This window comes from Myotis myotis, unplaced genomic scaffold (assembly GCF_014108235.1).
Source record: "Myotis myotis isolate mMyoMyo1 unplaced genomic scaffold, mMyoMyo1.p scaffold_m19_p_22, whole genome shotgun sequence".
Lineage (NCBI taxonomy): Eukaryota > Metazoa > Chordata > Mammalia > Chiroptera > Vespertilionidae > Myotis > Myotis myotis.
This window is the reverse complement of record NW_023416327.1, coordinates 3,688,259-3,712,567: the sequence shown is the minus strand read 5'-3', so window position 1 is coordinate 3,712,567 and position 24,309 is coordinate 3,688,259. Positions and strand designations below refer to the sequence as shown.

The window sequence follows — 24,309 nt, the reverse complement described above, 5'->3', positions numbered from 1 at the left end:
TCGCAACCTCCCGATCCACCCTGCTCTGTGCATGACAGGGGGTGGCACCCCAACTCCCCAATCAGCCCTGCTCTGAGCCCGACCAGGGGCTGCACCTAGGGATTGGGCCTGCCCTCTGCCACCCGGGAGCAGGCCTAAGCCAGCAGGTCGTTATCTCCCGAGGGGTCCCAGACTGCGAGAGGGCACAGGCCAGGCTGAGGGACGCCCCTTCCCCCCCGAGTGCACAAATTTTTGTGCATCGGGCCTCTAGTCTATACTAATAAAAGGGTAATATGCTAATTAGACAGGAATTTTTCCGGACGACCTTCCAGACAAAAGCCATGGTGGCATTGCCGAGGCAGAGGCTGTTAGGGGCGATCAGGCTGGCAGGGGAGAGCAGTTAAGGCGATCTGGCTGGCAGGCAGGTGAGTGCTTAGGAGCCAGCGGTCCTGGATTGCGAGATGGATGTCCAATTCCCCACAGGGATCAGGCCTAAACTGGCAGTCAGACATCCCCTGAGGGTGCCGGCCAGGCTGAGGGACCCCTTTGCCCCCATGCATGAATTTCGTGCACCTGGCATCTAGTCCTATATAATAAAAGCCTATTATGGTAAGTGTCCAATCGTCCTGTCAGCTGTTCAGCCAATCAAAGCATGATATGCTAATGATATGCTAAGGCTTCTCAACCGTTTTTGCTATGACATGCACTGACCAATGGGCAGATGCTCTGACCGGTAGGTTAGCTTGCTTCTGGGGTCTGGCTGATGGGGACTGAGCAAGACAGGCTGGACACACACTGGATCCCTCCCATGGTCCCTCCCTGGCTGGCCAACCTCCCGTTTCCCTCCCAGCCCCGATCATGCACCAGTGGGGTCCTGGATTGCGAGACATTGGCCTGGCTAGTTCTGTTGGATGAAAAGCATTAACTCAGTGGTTTTAATTGTACTTCTCTTATTATGAATACATTAGAGCCATATTTTTTCATTTTTCAATATAGCTTAATTTGGTCAGTCTTTTGATTCTGAATTTGAGTCATAGTTAAGGAAGACTTGGATATCTAAATGTCTCACAATCCATTGGCCTGGCCTGCGCCCCCTCGCAATCCGGGCTTAGGGACCCTCTCCCTGAGTGCATGAATTTTTTGCACCGGGCCTCTAGTCCTTTAATAGGTAATGATTTTTATTATTTTCCGCTTAATTCTTTCTGTGTTTATGTTTGCCAAAAAGAAACGTGTGTGTTATTCTTCTATTCCAGTATGTATTTTCTTATTTCTGTTTCTCTTTCTCACACTAGTGGTCTCATTCTAAGTACATTTCTTTTGCATCTTGTTTTTCTCAATCTTTTTTGTTTTATGGCTCTAAAGTACTTTGTCACATAGATGTACCATCATTTATTCAACCAAATTCATTTCTGGGGATTTGGTTGTTTCTAATTTTTGCTTTTATAAATCAATGAATAACCTGTGCTTATGTTGTTTTGTATTTGTGAGGGGGTGTATCTTTAAGAGCAATTCATAGAAATGGGATTGCTGGGAGAAATATGTAGTTTTGTTAAATAGTGTCAAGCTTTCCATGTTTGTGGCACCATTTAACACTCCACCAGCAAGGCACTGCCAGAGCTTTCTATCCTTCAGCAATGTGCTGTCAGGCTTTTGAATTTTTGCTAGTTCTGTTGGGTGAAAAGCATTAACTCAGTGGTTTTAATTGTACTTCTCTTATTATGAATACATTAGAGCCACATTTTTTCATTTTTTAATATAGCTTAATTTGGTCAGTCTTTTTTGCTTCTGAATTTTGAGTCATAGTTAAGGAAGACTTGGATAGCTACATTATAAAGAATTCACTGATGTTTAGTACTAGTTTTATTTTGTTGCCATTTTCTATGTTTAGCTCTCTGACTCATGTAGAGTTTCCTTTACTGTATGGTTTGAGGTTTGGATCTAGTTTATCTTTTGCCTATTGCAGTTATTCACATTGCTTATTAAAAATTCCACCTTTTCTGCATCAGAAGAAAAGGACAGGTGTACCTGGTTTTAAAAAGGAAAAGTTCACAAAATTAACATTCTGGTATTTCACTTTTTTTAGTGTCAATTTTATTGGCAAAAGCTTTAATGAGAATAATCTTGACTCAGAGACACAGCTGGGCTCCTACTATAATTGAATTTGTACCCCCAAATTATAGGCCCCTACTTTCAGGAGAGAACTGGGACCAGCACACGTCCTTGGTGATGGAGGAGCAGGCCCATCCTGAGAACAGGCTCTCCAGGAGAGTAGCACAGTGCTCACACGGGCCACCAGTTCATTTAGAGTTCAGAGGGCACACGCCCCAGGGCCTCACTTCACCTGACATCGCTCAACAAAATGAGTGCTTTTTGTGGGGTGTTTTTGCTTTTAATTGTGACAGGGCTTTTGGAGAAGACACAAATGGCTAAAGCCGTTCTCAAGTTTCCCGCAGTGCTGCTCCTTCAGAGGTAAAGGACATTTTAAATGTGTGTGCGTGAGATTTGTCACAAGCACTGGGGATGACATGGCACAGATTTTTAATAAAGAGCCAGGGATGTTAAGTGATCTGCAGTGTAGAAGAAAGTTGCCTACAATGGAGCTATCACACTCAAAGTGCCAATAGCATCCTCATCTGGGAATATGTAGTTTAAAATCACTTACAACTTCTAGGAAAAGTTCAAAGAGCAGCCAGAAAATCAGTGGGTGTCACTGAACAGCCTACTCTGTTCAGTGTTCTGCCTGATATTTGCACTTCCAGCTGGGTGTTAGGGTTGCGTTGGAGCACATTAGCTCAGCAGTTGTGTAGCGGCCAGTCTAGGGTTCCTTTAAAAGGAAGAGATGATCTGTATGTGTGCTATTACTTTCATGTTTGAGGAGACACTTGAAAATTGTTCATAACTAGTTTAATACGGTAATGCCCCCTTATCCACAGTTTCGCTTTCCTCAGTTACAGCTACCTGTGGACTTTCTCACTCTGAAAATATTAAATGAAAAATTCCAGAAATCGCTGTCCCTTCCATCTCACCCGGCATGTGAATCAGCCTTTGTCCTCTGTCTCCAAGCTGTATTCACTCCCCACCTCTTAGTCACTTAGTATCAAATTCACTGTTGAGGTATCACAGTGCTTATGTTCAAGTAACCCTTATTTTACTTAACAATGGCCCCAGATCCCAAGAGTAATGGTGCTGGCAATTCAGTTATGCCAAAGAGAAGCTGTAAACTTCACCATAGGTATATATGTATGTATAGGAAAAAGCATGGCATACATAGGGTTGGGGATTATCAGCAGTTTCAGGCATCTACTGGGGGTTGTAGAACTATGGACTACTTTCCTTACAATTTTTCTTTTGGAGGATGTGTATGTGGTAACATTCTTTCATTTTGATTATGTTGAAATGAGATAATATATATGAAACTCTTAATGTGATATCTGGCACATTTGCACTCAATAACTGTTAATCGTGACATTAACTGGTTTTTATAACAATTGTTAATTAACCTTTATGTGTATTTTCAGAGAGCTATTGCTTATCTTTTTCCCAGTGGTTTGTTTGAGAAGCGAGCCAGACCAGTAATGAAGGTAATTATCTTAATTCATATTTTTAAAAATTTCACTTAGTTTTATATGTTGCAATAATTATCTAATGCATTTTTAAATTTATTTTACAGCATCCTGAACAGATTTTTCCAAAACAGAAAGGTAAGTTTGTTAAGAATGAAATAAGCAGTTATTGTTGCTATATTGTTATGTTATACTGGTGGCCCAGTGAACGAAATTCATGCACATTAAAAGGGAATTAATTAGAGGAAATATTTTAATATTGCTATTTGCCCTTTTTCTATAATAGAAGTGTCAGAGATGAAAGAAAAATTAGTAAAATGTATATGAAAATAATGCATAAATTTATTAATAATCACAACATGATATAACAACAACAAAGACATGATATAAAAACAACAAAACATGATGTGAAAACAACACTGATACAAACAATGACTGATAAATTGATTAAACTTATTCTAATATCTCCCTGTATACTACATTAAGAGTGAAAACACTTTCAGAGTGCTTCACTAATTTCCCTTGTGATGAAGTATTTACAACTTTAACTTTAACATCACAAGCTCTTCGAACTCAAGAGAAAGCAACGTATAACTGACCATGTGCAAAAACGGGTTCAGGTAGGAATATTCCTACTCTCTAGAGCAGTGATGGCGAACCTTTTGAGCTCGGCGTGTCAGCATTTTGAAAAACCCTAACTTAACTCTGCTGCCGTGTCACATATAGAAATTTTTTGATATTTGCAACCATAGTAAAACAAAGACTTATATTTTTGATGTTTATTTTATATATTTAAATGCAACTTAACGAAAAATCAACCAAAAAAATGAGTTCGCGTGTCACCTCTGACACGTGTGTCGTAGGTTCGCCATCACTGCTGTAGAGTTTGTCCTTGTGATTTATTAATAGGCATTGCAAATGCTGGCATCACGGGAAACTGTCTTTGAATTAATTTAAATGGGAGGCTAGTGTCAGACGGGGACATATCCATTCTTAGAATCAGAACAACCTCTCCTTCTGCAGATCCTGTTAATACTTCAACTTCAATGATGTTAGGTCGCAATCTTTTGATAATAAATCTAGTACCATTACAAAGATCTCATTTACTATTAAGATTTCTCAGCATGATGATTGCACCCACTTTCAGTTTTAATTTATGAGACAGCATTCCCGAAGGAGTAATACTATTAAGAAATTCAATGGAAAAATTTTCCTTTTCAGCATTATCTTTTGAATTGATGAAAGCATCACTCAAATATGTGTGAAAATCTCCATCAAGTGTATCCAAAATTTCTTCATTTAATTTTTGAATGTGTTCATTTTTTGGACAAAAAAATCGCACATTTAGATATATTTTTAATATTATCTATAGATAGAGTATTTCCAAAGGTAGCTTTAATAATAGATCCATTACAAATCATTTCACAGGGGATTTCAATAATATCCATTCCTAAATGAAAACTACTAACAAGTTTGCCATCTCCAAGTTTTACTAACCATTCACTATAAGCAGAATCCTCTGATCTCATATTTGTTTTAAGAGACAACTTTTTGAAACATCCCCAAACACTACAATACTTTAAACTCATTTATACTATGGCTGATCACATAGCATGCGGCACAATACTGAGACATTGTCGAAAATCCCCTCCAAGAAGGAGAACTTTCCCACCAAATGCAATATTCAAATTCATAATTTCTCTTAGTAATCTGTCTATGGCGTTTATAGCATGACTGGATGCCATGGTGCATTCATCAATAATGAGAAGTTTGGCCTTTTTAATGGTTTTAGCAACTTCATTCTTTATATCAAGTCTAGAAATTGAAGTTTCATGTAATGGAATTGGTAATTTATATTGGGAATGAAAGGTTCTTCCACCGAGAAATAAATTTGCAGCAATTCCTGTAGATGCTGTGGGTAAAACAGTACCACCACGACCTCTAATACAATGTATTCAAGTTTTATAAAGATAACGTTTTTCCACTACCACCTGGACCATCGAAGAAAAAGCATTTGGGGTGTACAGTTGATTGCTGAAGTTACTCTTTCTACAATGCCAAAGTCCTGTGTCATCCCCAAGACTAATCCCTCCTATGGCTGCCTTACCCAGACCACAGGCCTCCTGGCCAGGGCTCTGCCCTCTGAGACTCAGTCTCACCTACCTGCTCATCCAAGATCAACTCCACCCCCACTAGCCCCCTGTTGGTCCCTTAGCCTATGTCATTCTCACTCACCCTCTCACAATCCAGGATTTGAACCAGACCCCGGGTGCAGGCATGCGGAGAGGCGTCCACCACGGCCCTGCCCCCATTGCGGACCCCCTGCTGTTCTATCGTCCATCCGGTCATTTTGGCTCGATGGCCTCTAGCTTTTTATATATTAGGATGTCAGCAGTCATTCACATAGTATGGAAATGAACTCTTGTATATCATGGTGGTTGTGTGGTAGGTCAAAAATATTTTATAACTAATAATGGAATTTACAACTGATTTTTTTTAAATTAAAAAATACTAAAATTAGACCAGGTTAGAGTTTATGCTTATACTAATGTCATACCAATTTGCTTGCATTCTAATATGACTTTGTGAGGAAGAGTTTGGTACAGATTTCCTGAGTTTATATGAAAATTTTACATTTATCTTTATTTTGAAAGAATATTTTCACTGAATATAGATCCCCCATCTCCGTTTTTTGGTCTTTCGTTACTTTATTGATGTGATTCCATCATCTCTTGTCAGGTATTGTTTCTAATGAGCATTTAACCGTCATTTTTATCTGGCCAATGTTTTCTCTGGCTTCTTTATGATTTTACCTTTTAAATCCATAAAATAAAATCTTAAAGAAAACACAGGCTTTATGGTTGCCAGGAAGTAATACATTTACTATTTTTTCCTTTACATTTGAAACCTCTTATTTAGAGTGGACTGGGGTGGTAGTTGTCAGTTAATTTAAAAAGTATTATTAAAGCAAGAAATCATTTTTTTAGCCTGGCCTGTGAGGCTCAGTGTTGAGCATCAACCTATGAACTTCTGTTCGTCCCTGACAAGTGCCCATATGTTATTTTAGAATATGTCAGTGTTGGTAGGATTTTCTTACATAGGAATTAAGCAAAAACAAACAAAAATATAGTCACAGAAAACAGTGTGGTGATTACCAGAGGGAAAGGAGGGTAACTGGAAGTAACAGAAGGTAAAAGGGGTACCCAGCTAGTGTTACTCAGTGGTTGAGCATCAACCCATGAATAGTTTGATTCCTAGTTAGGGCACATGCCCGAATTGCAGGCTCTTTCCCCAGTAGAGGGTGTGCAGGGATCGGGCCAAAACTGGCAGTCTGACATTCCCCAAGGGATCCCCGGCTGCAAGAGGGCGCAGGCCAGGCCAAGGACCCCACCAGTGCATGAATCCATGCACCAGGCCTCTAGTGTGCATATAAGATCTTTGGTTAATCTCCTCTCACCCTCCTTTCTCTCCCCTCCCCCCTTCCCTCTGAGATTCATCAGTCTGTTCCATGTTTCCATGCCTGTGCATTGAGCATCTGCTCCCTGATGATCAGTGCATGTCATAGCAAACAGATGGACACTTAACGTATTAGCCTTTTATATATATAGACTAGAGGCCCAGTGCACGAAATTCGTGAATGGGGCAGGGGCTTGTCCCTCAGCCCAGCCTGCACCCTCTCCAATCTGGAACCCCTTGAGGGATGTCCGACTGCCCGTTTAGGCCTGATCCCACTGCCCATTTAGGCCCGGTCCCTGTGGGCAGTCGGACTTCCCTCTCACAATCCAGGACTGCTGGCTCCCAACTGCTCACCTGCCTGCCTGCCTGATTGCCCCTAAGCCAGCCGTGGGCAAACTACGGCCTACTGGCCGGATCCGGCCCGTTCGGCTGTTCTATCCGGCCCACGGAGCCGAAAGAGCGGAGGGTTCTCTTGCTCTCCCCTCCACTCCTTCACCAGCAGCAGTGTTAACATGTATTAGTTCACACAAACACTCCATCCATGCTTTTGTTCCGGCCCTCTGGCCCAGTTTAAGAACCCATTGTGGCCCTCGAGTCAAAAAGTTTGCCCACCCCTGCCCTAAGCGCTTCTGCCTGCCAACCTGATCACCCCCTAACCACTCCCCTCCTAGCCTGATCGACGCCTAACTGCTCTCCTGCCGACCCGATTGCCCCTAACTGCCCTCTCCTGCTGGCCCGGTCACCCCTAACTGCCCTCCCCTGCCGGCCCCATTGCCCCTAACTTCCCTCCCCTGCAGGCTTGGTTGCCCCAACTCCCCTACCCTGCAGGCCTGGTCGCCCCTAACTGCCCTCCCCTGCCAGCCCGATTGCCCCTAACTGCCCTCCCCTGCTGGCCTGGTCTCCCCCAATTGCCCTCTCTTGTAGCCCTGGGTCCCCCCCAACTGCCCTCCTCTGCCAGCCCGGTCACCCCTAACTGCCCTCCCTGCAGGCCTGCTTGCCCCCAACTTCCCTCCTTTGCAGGCCTGGTCCCTCTCAACTGCCCTCCCCTGCTGATCATCTTGTGGCGGCTATCTTGTGTGTCAATTTGCATATTGTGTCTTTATTATATAGGATGTCACCCCAATAAATTAAACAAAAAAGAAAAATAAAACAATAAACATAGAATCCCATAGAATCAGAAAAATATTTTTGCCACCTACCTACGTACCAATTTTGCTTTATTTTGTGAATAATAGGACAAAATGATTTTTCTGTTAAAAAATGTGAGTGAATTTTAGAGTTGAATAGATTATTACACTTATAATACACTATTGCTTCCCTGGTTAAAAGACGAAAGCTTATAGATTGAGTTAACATAAAAATCCTGCTTTACTATTTAAAGCAAATGACAAAAGTATTAGGATAAGCAAAGATATATATGAATTGATGACAGAAGCAAGGAGTGGTACCTAATACTAGACAAAATGGAATTCAGGGATACTGGGGAATGGTTCAGTGAGACAAGAACATTAGTTTATGTTGATAAAACCTAATATCTATTAAGTGGATTTGATGACCATGAACCTTTTTGCACCAAGCATTTAGCATTGAAATGTTTAAAGCAAAAGCTGTTAACTAAATCTCTAAAGAATTTGAATAACACAGCATGATTTTATAGCTACAGATACAAGTGCAAAGAATACATTTGCTATGCAGATGCCAATGGAATATTAATAGAAATACCAGGTAATAGGTGATAGAAAAAACCTAACAAATTCTCAAAAGTAGGTGTTGTATAGATTAGATTTTTCCAACTTAAAACTTAGCAGAACCATAAAAATATTGGGTTAAAGAGTAAACCAAAATTGAGATTTCAGACTATTTCAGACTATTTAGAAATACAGAGCGGGCAAAAGTAGATTTATACTGTTCATATGGAAAATAATATAATTATTAATAAATAAAGAATACAAAAATAAATTCTGTTTTGCATACTCAGAACTGTATTGTTGATTTTTCCCGTTCACTTTCTTCACCCATCCCTCCACCCCTCTCCCCTCTGGCAACCATCAGTTTGTTCTTTGTTTCTGTGAGTCTGTTTTTGTTTTGTTTTATTTGTTTGTTTGTTTGTTTTTTAATCCACATGTAAGTGAAATAATGTGGTATTTGTTTTTCTCTGTCTGACTTATTTCACTTAATATGTTACATATGGGTCCAACCATGGTGTTGCAAATGGCAGGTTTGGGGTGTTTTTTATTGCTGAGTAATATTGCATTGTATATATGTGCCACTTCTTTATCTGTTCATCTGTTGATGGACACCTATGTTGCTTGTACATCTTGGCAAATAATGCTGCAATGAACATAGGGGTGCCTATGTCTTTTTGAATTAGTGGTTTCACTTTCATACACAGAAGCATTGCTGAGTCTTATGGTAGATTTAGTTTTTCAAAGGATATATATTTTGAATATCAACATCCCTTATTGGACATGTCATTTGAAAATGTATTCTCTCATTTTATAGGTTGTCCTTTTGTTTTGTTGATCATTTTCTTCGCTATGTAGAAGCTTTTAGTTTAATGAAGTCCCATATGTTTATTTTTGTTTTTATTTCCCTTACCTGAGGAGATATATCAAAAAAGATATTACTAAGACTGATGTCAAATAGTTTACTGCCTATGTTTTCTTGGACTTTTATGGTTTCAGGTCTTACATTTAAGTCTTTAATTCATGTTGAGTTTATTTTTCTATGTGGTATAAGATAATGGTTCCGTTTCGTTTTTTCTACATGATCTGTTCAGTTTTCCCAACACCACTTAAGAAACTGTTTTTCTGTTGCATATTCTTCCCTCCTTGTCTTAGATTAATTGACCATATAAACAAGGGTTTATTTTAAGGCTGTGTCTGTTTCTGTGTCACAACATTACTGTTATGATTATTACTAGAGGCCCGGTCCACAAAAATTTGTGCACTCGGTGGGGTCCCTCAACCCTGCCTATGCCCTCTTGCAGTCTGGGACCCCCTCAGAGGATGTCCACCTGCTGGCTTAGGCGTGCTCCCTGGGGAATTGGGCCCAAGCTGGCAGTCAGACATCCCTCTGGCAGTCCGGCAGCCCTCGGGGGATGTCCACTTGCCAGTGGGGAGCAGGCCTAAGCTGCAATCGGACATCCTTAGCGCTGCCGAGGAGGGAGGAGAGGCTCCCACCACCACCGCTGTACTGGCAGCCGTCAGCCTGGCTTGTGACTGAGCAGAGCTCCCCCTGTGGGAGCGCACTGACCACCATGAGGCAGCTCCTGCATTGAGCGTCTGCCCCCTGGTGGTCAGTGTATGTCATAGTTCCAGTCATTCCCAGTCGTTCTGCTGTTTGGGTCAGTTTGCATATCACTCTTTTATTATATAGGATAGAGGCCTGGTGCATGGGTGGAGCCCGGCTGGTTTGCCCTGAAGGGTGTCCCGGATCAGAGTGGGGGTCCCACTGGGGTTCCTGGCCAGCCTGGGTGAGGGGCTGATGGGTGTTTGCAGGCTGGTCACACCCCCTCAGGGTAGGGGTCCCCACTGGGGTCTCTGGCCAGCCTGGGTGAGGGGCTGATGGCTATTTGCAGGCTGGTCAGGCCCCCCCCGCCCCCCAGTGGGGACCCTCACCCCATGGGGGTTTTGCCAGCCTGGGTGAGGGGCTGATGGCTGTTTTTAGGCTGGTCACACCCCCTTTAGGGTGGGAGGGGTCCCCACTGGGGTGCCTGGCCAGTCTGGGTGAGGGGCTGAGAGCCATTTTCAGGCTGGCCAAGCCCCCCGGCAATGGAAGCTCCCAGCCTCTCCTTTTTTTCTTTTCTTTCTTTTTTTTTTTTTTATTCTGGGATTTATTTACCTTCTATAATTGAAACTTTGTAGCCTTGAGAGCTCAGAGCCAGCCAGGGTTGTTGGGAGGGAAGCCTCCTGCTCGCTCCAGCTCCGTGGCCATTGCTGGCTGAAAGCAGGTATCTGGGGTTTACCTTCTATAATTGAAACTTTGTTGCTCTGAGTGGAGCTCAGAGGCAGGCCGCGGCAAGCGGGAAGCTTGGCTTCCTCCATCATTGGGGCAACCAAGCCTCCTGCTTGCTCCAACTCCGTGGCTGATTGCCGCCATCTTGGTTGGGTTAATTTGCATATAGTTGCTCTGATTGGCTGGTGGGTGTGGCTTAAGGCATAGCGAAGGTACGGTCAGTTTGCATGTTTGTCTTTTATTAGTGTAGATAGTTTTGTAGAATAGCTTGAAATCAAGACATGTGATACTTTCAACCTTGTTCTTCACAAGACTGCTTGGGCTACTGTGGTCCTTTGTGATTTCATATAAATTTTAGAATTATTCTTATTTTGAGAAGAACGCCATTGGTATTTTGCTAGGGATTGCATTGAATCTGTAGATTACTTTGTGTAGTATGGTCACTGTAATGAAAATAATCCTTCCAATCTAAGTGTGGTATATTCTTCCATTTATTTTTGTCCTCTTCAGTTTCTTTATTCAATGTCTTACAGTTTTCAGAGTACAGGTCTTTCATTTCCTTGGTTAAATTTATTCCTAGGGTTTTTTTTTATTATTATTTTATTCTTTTTAATGCATTAAAAATGGGGTTAATTTCTCTTATGATCATTCATTATTAGTGCATAGAAATGACAGATTTCTGTAGATTTCTATATATTTCAGCTTTACTAAGCTCATTTATTCTAATCACATTTTTGTATGGAATTTTTAGGGTTTTCTCTATATCGTATCATGTCATCTGCAAATAGGGATACTTTTACTTCTTTCTTTCCAGTTTGGATGACTTTTACTTCTTTTTCCTGTCTGGTTGCTGTGGCTAGTACTTCCAGTACTATATTGAATAATAGTGGTGAGAATGAGCATCCTTGTCTTGTTCCTGATCTTAGAGGAAAAGCATTGAGTATGATGTTAGCTGTGGGATGGTCATATATAACCTTTATCATCATGAATAAGTTCCTTCTGTACCCACTTTGTTGAGAGATTTTACCATAAATGAATATTGTATTTTGTCAAATTCTTTTTTGCATCTATTGAGATGATCATAGATTTTTATTGTTGGTTTTGTTGATTTTATGTGCCACAGTAATAGTTCTGTGGATAACAAACCATTCTTGTATTCATGATATAAATCCCACTTGATCATGGAGTATGATCTTTTTAATATTGTTGAATTTGGTTTACTAGTATTTTGTTGAGAATTTTTACATCTATGTTTATCAGGGAAATTGGCTTGTAATTCTTTTTGTAGTGTTTTTGTCTGGTTTTGGTATCAGGGTAACATCAGTCTCATAGAATGAGTGTGGAAGAGTTCCTTTCTCTTTTATTTTTGGGAACAGTTTGAGAAGGATAAGTATTTATTCTTCTTTGAATGGTAGAATTCACCTGTGAAGGAGTCTGGTCCTGGACTTTTATTTGTTGGGATTTTTTTTTTAATTGATTTCAGAGAAGAAGGGAGATGGAGAGAGAGAAACATCAATGATGAGAGAGAATCATTGACTGGCTGCCTCCTGCGTGCCCCCCACTGGGGATTGAGTCCAAACCTGGGTATGTACCCTGATAGGGAATCGAACTGTGCACTCCTGGTTCATAGATCAACCAGTCAACCACTGAGCCACACCAGCCAGGCAGGAGTTTTATGTGTTTTTTAATTACTGCTTCAGTTTCATTGCTAGTAATAGGTCTGTTCAGATTATTGTTTTCTTCTTGGCTTAGTCTTGAACGATTGCAGGTCTCTAAAAATTTATCCATTTCTTCTATATTGTCCAATTTGTTGGCATATAATTGTTCCTGATATATGTTAATCATCTTTTGTATTTCTGTGGAGTCAACTGTAATCTCTTTCATTTTTGATTTTATTTATTTGGGCTCTCTTTTTCTTGATGAGTATTGCTAGAGATTTGTCAATTGTGTTTATTGTTGCAGAAAATCAGCTTTTAGTTTCATTGATCTTTTTAATTGTTCCTTTTGTCTTTATTTATTTCCCCTCTGACCTTTATATTTCCTTCCTTCTACGTAGTAGGGGATTCAGTGCCTTCTGAGTGCCCACTTCCTGGTTCATAGACATCTGTCTTCCCCTGTGTCCTCACATGGTGGAAGGGACTAGGGGTCTCTTGGGGATTCCTTTTATGAGAACACTAATCCTATTTATGAGAGCAGAGCCCCAATTACCTCTCAAAGACCCCACATCCAAATACCAGCACATTGGGGATTAGGCCCCAATATATGAATTTTGGGGAGGATACAAACATTCAGTCTATAGCAGTGGTTCTCAACCTTCTGGCCCTTTAAATACAGTTCCTCATATTGTGACCCAACCATAAAATTATTTTCGTTGCTACTTCATAACTGTAATGTTGCTACTGTTATGAATCGTCATGTCAATATCTGATATGCAGGATGGTCTTAGGCGACCCCTGTGAAAGGGTCGTTTGACCGCCAAAGGGGTCGTGACCCACAGGTTGAGAACCGCTGGTCTATAGCAAGTACATAGTTTAAACACAAGTTAAAACCTGTTTTTTAAAAACATGTAAAGAATCTTCTATATTTCAATAGGTATACATATGTAAGTTCAGCAAAGGAGTTTAGAACAATAAACTCTAACCTTGCCTCTGGCCAGGGAATTCTAATATCTGACCACAAATTTGATAACCTGGATGAAATGGGCCACTTCCTTGAAAACCACAGTACACATCTGCCAAAACTTACACAAGAAGAAGTAGATGATTTGAATAGGCCTGTATCTAATAAAGAAAGTCAATCTGCCCTGGCTGGTTTGCCTCAGTGGATAGAGCGTCAGCCTGCAGGGCTGAAGGGTCCTGGGTTCGATTCCAGTCAAGGGCACATGCCCAGTAGGGGGTTTGTAGGAGGCAGCCTATCAAGGATTCTCATCATTCATGTTTCTGTCTTTCCTCTCTCCCTTCCTCTCTGAAATCAATAAAAACATATTTTTTAAAAAATTCAGTCAGTAATTAGTAATCTAGAAGACCTTGAGTTTGGCCATGACTTTTTAGATATAACACCAAAGGCATGATTCATAAAAGATAGAATTGATAAGCTGATTTCATTAAAATTAAAATTTTCTGTTCTGAAAAAGATACTGTTAAGAAAATGAAAAAAGAAGCACAGAATGGTAGAAAATATTTGAAAAAGAACTATCTGATAAAGGACTATATTATCCAAAGCATACAAGGAAAGGACTCTTAAAACTCAACAATAGAAAAACAACCTGATTTTAAAATGGGCCAAAGACCTTAACAAACCCCTCGCTACAGAGGCTATAAACATATGATGCTCCACATTAGGAAAATCCAAATTTTCCTGCACACCTATTAGAATGGCCCAACTCCAGGACACTGACAACACAAGTTCTGACAAGTTTGGGAGAAACTTGTAAAGTTTATTTTAAAGAGTAAATGTGCAAGAAGCAGCAAGAGATTTTTAAAAAGAAATAACAGGTTGCTGTTGGGAATGCTAAGTGGCACAGCCACTTTGGAAGGTAGTTTGGCAGTTTTACAAAAGTAAACATACTCTTACCATACAATCCAGCAGTGGTGCTCCTTGGTATTTACCCAGAGGAGGTGAAAACTTGTCTGCCCAGAATCCTGCACATGGAGGTTTATAGCAGCTTTATTCATAATTGTCAAAACTTGGAAGATGTCCTGTAGTTGAATGGATAGTTAAACTAGTATAACTGGATAATGGAATATTTTCGGCGCTAATGAGCTATCAAGTCACAAAAATACATATTACTAAGTGAAAAGGTTACATGTATAATTCCAACTATATGACTTTCTGGAAAGGATAAAACTATGCAAGCAGTAAAAAAGTCACTGTCACCAGGAGTTCAGTGGGAAGGGAAGGAAGAAGAGGTGGAGCACAGAGGGTTTTTAGGGCAGTGAAACTACTCTATGATACTGTAATGTTGGAGACACGTCATTATATATTACAACATTAAGAGTGAACCCTAATGTAAACTGTGGACTTTGGGTGATTGTGATGTGTTGATGTGGGCTCATCAGTTGTAATAAATGTACCACTCTGGTGAAGGGTGTTGATAACGGAAGAGCCTGTGCATGTGTGGTGGGAGGTGGTATGTGGGAAATCTGTATATCTTCCTCACAGTTTTGTTGTGAACTTAAAACTGCTTTGAGAAATAAGTCTATTTAAATAATAATAAAAGAGTGTATTACTTATATAATTAAAGTTAATGCTTTAGAAAATGTAGATAACCAAGAAAGCCATATCAAGAGCAACAAAAACTAAAATACAAGTAAAACTTATAAAAATATGTAAGAGCATTATAGAAAACTAGAGGCCCAGTGGGGGTCCCTTGGCCTGGCCTGTGGGGATTGGGCCGAAACCTGAGGGGTCCCGGATTGCGAGAGGGTGGTTCTGGGGTGATGCACCCCGGAATCGGGCTCTTTCCTTTCTAGTTCCAGGTGCATCACCCAAGAACTGCAGCTGCTAAGTCACTGCAGCTTGTCATCTCGTGTTGAGCGTCCGCCCCCTGGTGGTCAGTGCACATCATAGCTACTGGTCAGACGGTCGCTTAGGCTTTTATATATATAGATTATAAAACTTAAAAGGTCAGTCATAAGTGAAAATCTAAATAGATGGGAAATAATTTCATGCTTGTGTAAAAAAAGATTGCAAGCTACTTTAATATAATTTTCATGATCAAAGTCCTGATAGGACTTTTGGGAGAAACTTGTAAAGTTTATTGTAAAGAGTAAATGTGCAAGAAGCAGCAAGATGTTTTTAAAAAGAAATGAGAATAATGATAGGAGCTTAGCCTACCAGGTATCAAAATGCAGCAAAAAGCTAATTTTAATTAAATGGCGGTAGTGGTGTAGAGAAGACCAAATTAGAGTATTCGGTGTCAACAGTTGTTTATGCCTTATTTTGTGAGTTCTAAGACATGGTTTTTCAAATTTTAACATATATATATATGTTATATGTATATATATTTATATAACGACTGTAACGACCTGTCGCTATAACGTCCGCTGTGGCCAGCAAACCGGCCTGATCAGGGGGTGGGGCTGGTGGGTAACCTCCCACAGCCCCTCCCCCCGACTTCCCCACCCCTGATTGGACTCTCCCACCCCATCAAGGGCAGGGCCAGCAGCCAAACGCCGCCCCTGCCTTTCTCCCCACCAGCCCTGCCCACGATAGGCCCACCCCACCATGATAGGCCCGCAGCCCCTCCCCCCACCTGGCCACACCTCTGATTGCACCCCCAACCCCAATAGGGGGCAGGGTCGGCCAGCCAACCTTCCGCAGCCCCTCCCCCCAATTGGCCCTGCTCCTGATGGGCTCCCACCACCCAGATAGGCCTGCAGCACCTCCCCCTGGCTGGCCCTGCCCCTGATCGTCCCCCCCATCCCAATAGGGGCTGGGGACAGCCGGCCAACCTCCCGAAGGTCCTCCCCCCAGATCGGCCCCCTACCCTGATCAGGGCCAGTCAGCTAACCTCCCGCCATCTCCTCCTCCCCACAGGCTCAACCCCAATCCTCCTGATTGGGGCCGGCTGGCCGGACCCCACCTGTGCAAGAATTCGTGCACTGGGCCTCTAATCTTTGATAACAGGATTCATTATACAATTAATGTAAACTATGAAGCATGCCATCAGGTTTTCTTCTCTCTTTGTAAAAGATGCATAATGGGACATCTTAAAATCTGTGACATCATAGATTGAATGAAATCAAGTCTATATATATACACTAGAGGCCCAGTGCACAAAAATTTGAGCACTGGGGGGGGGGGGGGGGGTCCCTCAGCCCGGCCTGTGCCCTCTTGCAGTCTGGGACCCCTCGGGGAATGTACACCTGCTGGCTTAGGCCCACTTCCTGGGGGATCGAGCCTAAGCTGGCAGACATTCCTCTGGCAGCCCGGGAGCCCTCGGGGGATGTCCACTTGCCAGTGGGGAGCAGGCCTAAGCTGTAGTCGGACATCCTTAGAGCTGCTGAGGAGGCGGGAAAGGCTCCCATCACCACCGCTGTGCTGGCAGCTGGCAGCCGGGCTTGTGGCTGAGCAGAGCTCCCACTGTGGGAGCACACTGACCACCACGGGGCAGCTCCTGCATTGAGCTTCTGCCCCCTAGTGGTCAGTGTGTGTCATAGTGACCAGTCATTCCCAGTCGTTCTGCTGTTTGGGTCAGTTTGCATATTACCCTTTTATTTTATAGGATAAAGGCCTGGTGCACGGGTGGGGGCCGGCTGGTTTGCCCTGAAGGGTGTCCCAGATCAGGGTGGGGGTCCCGCTGGGGTTCCTGGCCAGCCTGGGTGAGGGGCTGAGGGCCGTTTTCAGGCTGGCCACAGCCCCTTCAGGGTGGGGGTCCCCACTGGGGTGTCTGGCCAGCCTGGGTGAGGGGCTGATGGCTTTTCACAGGCTGGCCAAGCCCCCCAGCGGGGACCCTCACCCCATAGGGGTGTGGCCAGCCTGGGTGAGGGGATGAGAGCTGTTTTCAGGCTGGCCACACCCCCTTCAGAGTGGAGGTTATCGCTGGGGTGCCTGGCCAGCCTGGGTGAGTGGTTGATGGCTGTTTGTAGGCTGGCTACAATCCCTTCAGGGTCGGGGGTCCTGTTGGGGTGCCTGGCCAGCCTGGGTGAGGGGCTGAGGGCTGTTTTCAGGCTGCCCACAGCCCCTTCAGTGTGAGGGAGTCCTGCTGGGTTTCCTGGCCAGCCTGGGTGATGGGCTGATGGCTGTTTTCAGGTTGGCCACGCCCCCTGGCGACCCAAGCTCCCAGCCTCTCCTTTTTTTTTTTCTTTTTTCTTTTTTTTTGATCTGGGATTTATTTATCTTCTATAATTGAAACTTTGTAGCCTTGAGCGGAATCCATGTCTGGCTGGAAGCCTGGGTTGCCCCTAGCAACCCAGGTTCCCAGCCCCTCTTTGAGTGGAGGCCAGGGCAGGCTGGAAGCAGGTATCTGGGATTTATTTATCTTCTATAATTGAAACTTTGTAGCCTTGAGCGGAGCCCAGGGCCAGCCAGGGCAGGCGGGATGCTTGGCTTCCTCCATTGCCGGGGGCAACCCAAGCCTCCTGCTCGCTCCCGCTCCGTGGCCTCCGCCATCTTAGTTGTGTTAATTTTCATACTTGCTCCTGATTGGCTAGTGGGCATGGCTTGAGTGTAGCAGAGGGATGGTCAATTTGCATGTTTCTCTTTTATTATATAGGATACATACTTATATATGTATATACATATGTGTATATACATGCATACTTTATGAAATCAAATATACACATACACATTCAAACACTCACATGAAATGAAACCCAACTCAAAATTCCTCCAAGCTTTACAGTAAAGTCTCATATGTAGCCATGATGTTTGTCTTTCTTGGTCATTTTTTTTTTTAACTGATTGCTTTAACAGTATAGTGAAAATGTATTGCATAGTAAAGTTATAAATGTTGAAAAATTTGCAATCTATGATAGAGATGTTGGAGAACTATTTAATTCATCCTCAAGACATTGACAAATAAGAATCTTATTTTATTTTTTCAAGCTGAACTCTATCAGGATTTCTTTTTCACCAGTTACTGTGAAAGTTTGGTCTTCTTTTCAGGTGTATTTACTTAAAGTGGCCCATGTGTAATACCAGTTACCCTCAGAAAGGAAAGATTACTTATATGTTGTGCAGGTGGCATTTCAACAGAAAGTATAGTATTTTAAAAACTAATGAGTAATGACTCACCTTGGTGGGCAAAATAGTTACATTTCTGTCTCACAAATGTAAATTCCAGGTAGATTAAATTTCTAAACATGAAAAAAATTTCAGAGTATAGGAAAATAATTTTTAGTAAGCACACGGTCTTAAAGGCATGCTTTCTCAATGGGAGTGATGTTGAGCCTAAAGGGGAATAAATTGGTTCAGAGGAAGTGAAAAAAATCTCAGCTATTACAAGGTTTCGGCTCTCTGAAGGGCCACCACAATACACATCAACCGATATGCAGTATGTTTGGTATTAAAATTTCATAGAGAAGGAGGCAATTAGGAAAAAAAGTCTAAAAAGGCTCCTTAATAGGGTTGATAATGAAAAAACATTTGAGAAACACTGCAATAGAGAAAAAGTGACAGATTCTACAAAAACATATATGTTAAACTTTTCAATTATGAAAGACACCACAAACACAATGAAAAGGCAAGTGACAGATTGGGAGAAGAGAGTTTACAACTTATGTAATGGACAGAGGAGTATAATTTTTAACGTATTAGAGTTCCTACAACTTGTTAACAGAAACAAGAGGAACATGGGCAAAGGGCATGGAGTTGGTATTTGATTTATTTACTACAGGGACTCCACTCGCAGTTTGTTTGGTGTTTGTTAGAGGTGAATGGCCATCTGTATTTTAAAGGGAATTACACAAAGCACCTTTTGGGGGCCGCTTCAGTTTTAGACATTTTAAACGTTTGGAGGTATGTCGTCACAGTTGAAATAAATCATGTGGCATGGAAAAATCCACTTAGTTTTTTTTTATTATGCCTGTTTCTAATTTTCTGAATGAAGTACATTATTGACTAGCAGTTTTTGGTTTTAAGAATATGGGAGTGCATTGTATTTGCAGTCACACCAAAATATTTTTGTCCTAACAGGATGATTTTAGCTATTTTATGTGTGTTTATTTCAAAGAAGTTATAGAAATTCTTATGGTGAGATATTTAGAATAGTTACTCAAATACATTGTTTTATGTCAATGGGTATTAAATAAGTAGCCTAAATATTTACATGTTAAACATGCTAAACTAAATATTAAATATTAATGTTTTTGTTACTTTGAAAGTTAATCAGAATTACTAATGTGTCTCATAACTGCAGTTAAATACATCTATTTGGTCCCTTTCCATGAATTTTATTTTATTCATTTATTTGTTTTCCTCTGGCTTTTTATCAGCAACCCAGTGGGGAGAAGATGGCCGTCCATTTCATTATCTCTTTTATACTGGCAAGCAGTCATACTACTCATTAATGCATGTAAGTATATTACATTTACGATAAATAATAGGAACTGTAAGCTAAGTAACTGATTATACCAGAGATTTTGCTAAGCTTCACGGTGTACCTAGAATGGTTCATAATCGACAAAAATAAGACTTTTAGAGGTAAGACAGTATGTTAAAAGCTTTATATTTTATTCATTTTTCTAAAGGTAAACATTATAGAATTTATAACAGAGTGGTTTGTCTTTCAAATGCTTTTACTGATAGGAGATAGATGCTCCCTTAGCCATAGTGCGTGTATGTGCAGTGCAGTCCAGGTAAAACGTGAGGCTGGGCAAGGCCGAGTCTGTGTGGATGTCTATGGAGTGTGGTGGGAGCTGCAAGGCACCTTGGGAGAGAGCCAGACAGTTAACTGTACTTGTTACTTAGGTACAGTTGTTGCTCCTCATAGACTTATGCAGTGTATGAGTCTAGCAAGACTAGAAAATAGACCCAAGAAATTATTTTATTACGTTGACTTCCACCTGCATTGGAGTATCCTGGAAGTTTCCTTTTCAGAGTCAAAGTGTGTGATAGTGCGTAAACTCAGGAATTCCCCAGAATAACTACTGGGGTGACCTGGATGCCAATATCCAGGTTTGAGCAACAGAACCCATTTCATTCTTAGAACATGTCAAGTTTTACTTTATTCACTGTATGACTTTTTAGAGTATTTATTGGGTCCCGTCCCCTCCTCCCCTACTTCCCCCATTGATTTCAGGTTGCTTGAATCCCATGCACACATTTCCTCTGCTCTTTAGGACTGAAACCCAAAGGACAAAATCCTCACTTGTCAGGTACATTTATTTCTTGGGGGAGAAAAAAAGAAAACCTTATTTTCATTTTTGTTGACCTTGGGCAAATGAGCTTCTTGCCCTGGCAGAAATGAAATGAATGATAAATGTGGAGTGTATCTTTGCTGAGTAATGGAGCTGAGGCGCAGGCGTTCCGCTGAGGTTGTCTCTGCACAGCCCGAGGCTGCCCGAGGACCCCTGCTGTTCATTTAAATAGGTATGTCAAATCTGCCTGCAGACGCCGCTGGTTTGATCTGTGGTAATATTTGTGAAGGTTCCATATGGACTTAAGCCCCCTGCAGTGCTAAGAAATAATGTACAACGCTTCATGGTGCAGACGCAAATTTCCTCTGAAAAGGGATGCAGTGCTGCGTTTTAGCTGTCGGAGGGGATGATGGAGCTGACGCGCTAGGCCTGTCAACTTGTTACACGGATGGGTTGCACGCAGCGAAGCTGTGGAAAATCTGTGCCTTTTAACTTTTCTACTTAATCACGGCTGTAGCATTGCCTTTAGACTGTATGCTACATTAATTCCCTTCCTGCCTCCTGCCTTTCATCCCAAGTTTCACGGGAGAAAGTAAAGCATGCAGGTCTTGTGCAGGCGCCTTATCAAACAGCTGTCAGCCCACAAGCCATTTGCATTTGTTTTGGCTGAAACTGAGCAACCCAAGGGCAAGATGTTTTGCTGCATTCCATCATAATGAAGAAATTACACATTGTAAGAGAGGCCTAACTTTATTTTTGTTTATGTCTTTTAAAAAGGTATTGCTCAAGAAACTGGTTAGTTTCTCAGTGAATAAAATAGCACACTCTGACTGAAAAGTCAAATTATATCTGATTACTAAACTTAATTTTTGAGTAATGTGGTTCCTGTTACATATAGGAGAGTTCTTTGGCTTTTATATTTCAGTTAAATTCTGTAATTTAATTTAGGTCAGTTTGTTTTTTTGGGTGTTTTGAACTTCCCAAACTGTATGGGGTTTAGGTTTGGTTTAATGCTGATCAGAACAGTTTACAGATAGGAATTACAGATATTTGGGGTTAACTTGAGCATTTTAATTTTAATTCAAATTATCATAAAACCTTGTATTTTCAACAATGTGTTTTATGGAATTTTAAAGTAATTATATGTATGGGGAAAAGGATAAATGTTTTCCTAAATGTATGCCCATCACTTTAGCATCATCTGTGGCACTTGTTATTAATTACAGTTCTAGTCACACCAGTCTCGTTTCCAAGATCATGCAGACCAACATCATCTCAGATTCGGTTTGCTGCTTTAAATAGCATGTGACTCAGTGCTTGCTGGTGGGCTTACAGGACTGGTGGGCTTACTGCACATAAAGTAAAACAATGTAAATGGAAATTGCTTCACGTGTTTGCTCTCTCCTTTGTTCTGCCCTCTCTTGGTGGTGGGGCTGCTGTTCCATTCTCTGTTATGTGAGTCCACTCCTGCCCTCTGCTGCAGCAAGGGGGTAGGCCCCAGAGCCTATGGGCGTTAAGCACTTGGAAATGAATGATTGTTGGTTGTTTCCATTTCTTTTTGTTGATGCAATTGCTTTTCATGTGACGATGTAAAAGATACTGAGCCATATCAGTTTTCCCAATTGAAGCATGGCAGTCATCGGCCAAGCTTTCTGACACAAAGACACAGGCCTAGAGCATGTGTGCAGTTCTAAAAGGAGACCTTTCTGGTGCCATTTAACCATCCTGTCCTCTGTGCCAGTCTTCCTTTTAGTATTTAGTCCCTGCTTGCATGTTAAGCCTATATATTACATTATAGCAACTAATAGAAGGGAGTCCTGATACAGCTTACAGTTAAGGATATATAATGCTTTGGTGAACACTGTCCAGTTGGCCTATAATTGGACCATCTAATTTTTGTGGAGAAGCAGGGAGATTTTTGAGGGAGGATGAAGATGAAAAGCAAGAAGCAATTTATTGTTCCATTGAAATGAAGTATAGGAAAGAATAAAGTGATGGAAAGTTTGCTGATCCATCGGGTCTCTGACTTGTGTGTTACTTTCTGAAGGTTCGTTAGCAGGTGAGTTAGAACTGCATTTTCCTATGGACAGTGATATACTGCTTCACATTCCTGGGAAAGTTGGTAACATGCCACTTATAATGTAGCGAATATGATGTCCATGTGTAGTGAAAAGAAGTATAAAACAGTGCTAGCAGCTGATTCCTTAAGCAATAAACCGTCCTTTAGGTAAGAAGAAGCAGGAGACTTCAAGAGTCTCTCGAAGGGTGGTGAGAACTGAAGAGGGAGCTCCAGCCCTGACGGCACTGCTCATCTGTCTTTTTCACCCAAATGGACGGCTTTCTGTTTCTTTCACAGCCACTTGCCAATAGAACTTGTATACTTTTTAGACGTGACTTAAGAGTTTCAGTTTAGGGTTTCAGGAGCAGAATGAAGAACTAGAGGAAGAAGAAAAGAAGTTTCCTAGAACAGCTGAGCAGAAGTGTAGAGGAAAGGGAAGACTTGTTGAAGAGGGATGTCTGTGCAATGTTATTAGGCCATTGAGCAACTGCGTTGTGAGTGGCTGGGGTCTAGGTGAGGGACCAGTAAGGGATAGGCCAGAAGGATGTGCTCTTTGGGTGCACCAGCCTGCCAGGGGTAGCCCTTGTCCGCAGCAGTTGCAGCCTGTCCGGGCCAACCGAGCCAGTGGTGAAGGGGACAGTGGGCTGCAATCCTGAGCAAGGCCACTATGGTTGAGTTTGACCTCAGGTCCTTAGATTTTCAGAAAAATGTTAATTCAGATTGACTCATTTTATTAATACATACATTTCTGAAATTTTTAAAATTCACTCACAAAACAATGAGTTGGAAATTATCTAAAACTCATTATAGGGGGTGATTATTTCACTCTGAAGTGGGAACCCGTTTGTAAAATATGATTCATTATGTCCCCATGTTTATATGCAGCTTTCCCAACGTGTTTTCTGAGGCACACAGGTTATAAAATAATCTCCAAGAAAGGGTCTCTGAAGTTAAGTTAGTGTGGGAAGGCGGCAGACTGAGAAACTAATAAGAAGATACTTATTAGTGTGAGCAGCTCTGTGAAGTCCTTCAGTGAAGAAACGTGTGGCGTTAACGCACTGCTGCTGAAACATGCTGGGTCCGGAGCCCGTTCTGCCCAGAACGCCTTTTAAAAATTCAGGGAAACTAGTGCTCGGGGAAGGCCGGAAAGCGTATTAAAACGCTAAGCTGTCAAGTGCAGTAAGAGTTCATTGAAATTTTACATGCGCTCCCCTCCCCAGTCTTTAAGGTAAGATTAGTCAGCTCTAAAAACTGCAGTGGGAATAATCATCTTATAGAAATCTCATTGATAGTTTAGGGCAAGTTTTACAGTAAACAATGGAGTATTTTCAAAGTATTTTTATAAATTGAAGGAATCACATGGTCACAGATGAAATTTTTACTCCAATAAAAGTATAAAATTAGGGAATACGTAGATCATTATATACTTAAACTACTCTGCTGAATTAAAAAAAAATCTGGAACAAAACCAAGTAATTCTAATTCCGATAACTTA

At 41.7% G+C, this 24,309-nt stretch overlaps 1 protein-coding gene across 2 annotated transcripts in view; it reads left to right on the top strand.

The window, feature by feature from the left end:
* The window catches only part of MRPS9 (mitochondrial ribosomal protein S9), a 71,832-nt gene that overhangs the window by 32,387 nt on the left and 15,136 nt on the right, over nucleotides 1-24,309 (top strand). For both annotated transcript variants that reach the window (XM_036355390.1, XM_036355391.1), the window contains exons 3-5: nucleotides 3,498-3,560; nucleotides 3,650-3,680; nucleotides 19,892-19,971. In XM_036355390.1, coding sequence (XP_036211283.1) covers nucleotides 3,498-3,560; nucleotides 3,650-3,680; nucleotides 19,892-19,971 — 174 coding nt within the window. The remainder of the gene's footprint in view (nucleotides 1-3,497; nucleotides 3,561-3,649; nucleotides 3,681-19,891; nucleotides 19,972-24,309) is intronic.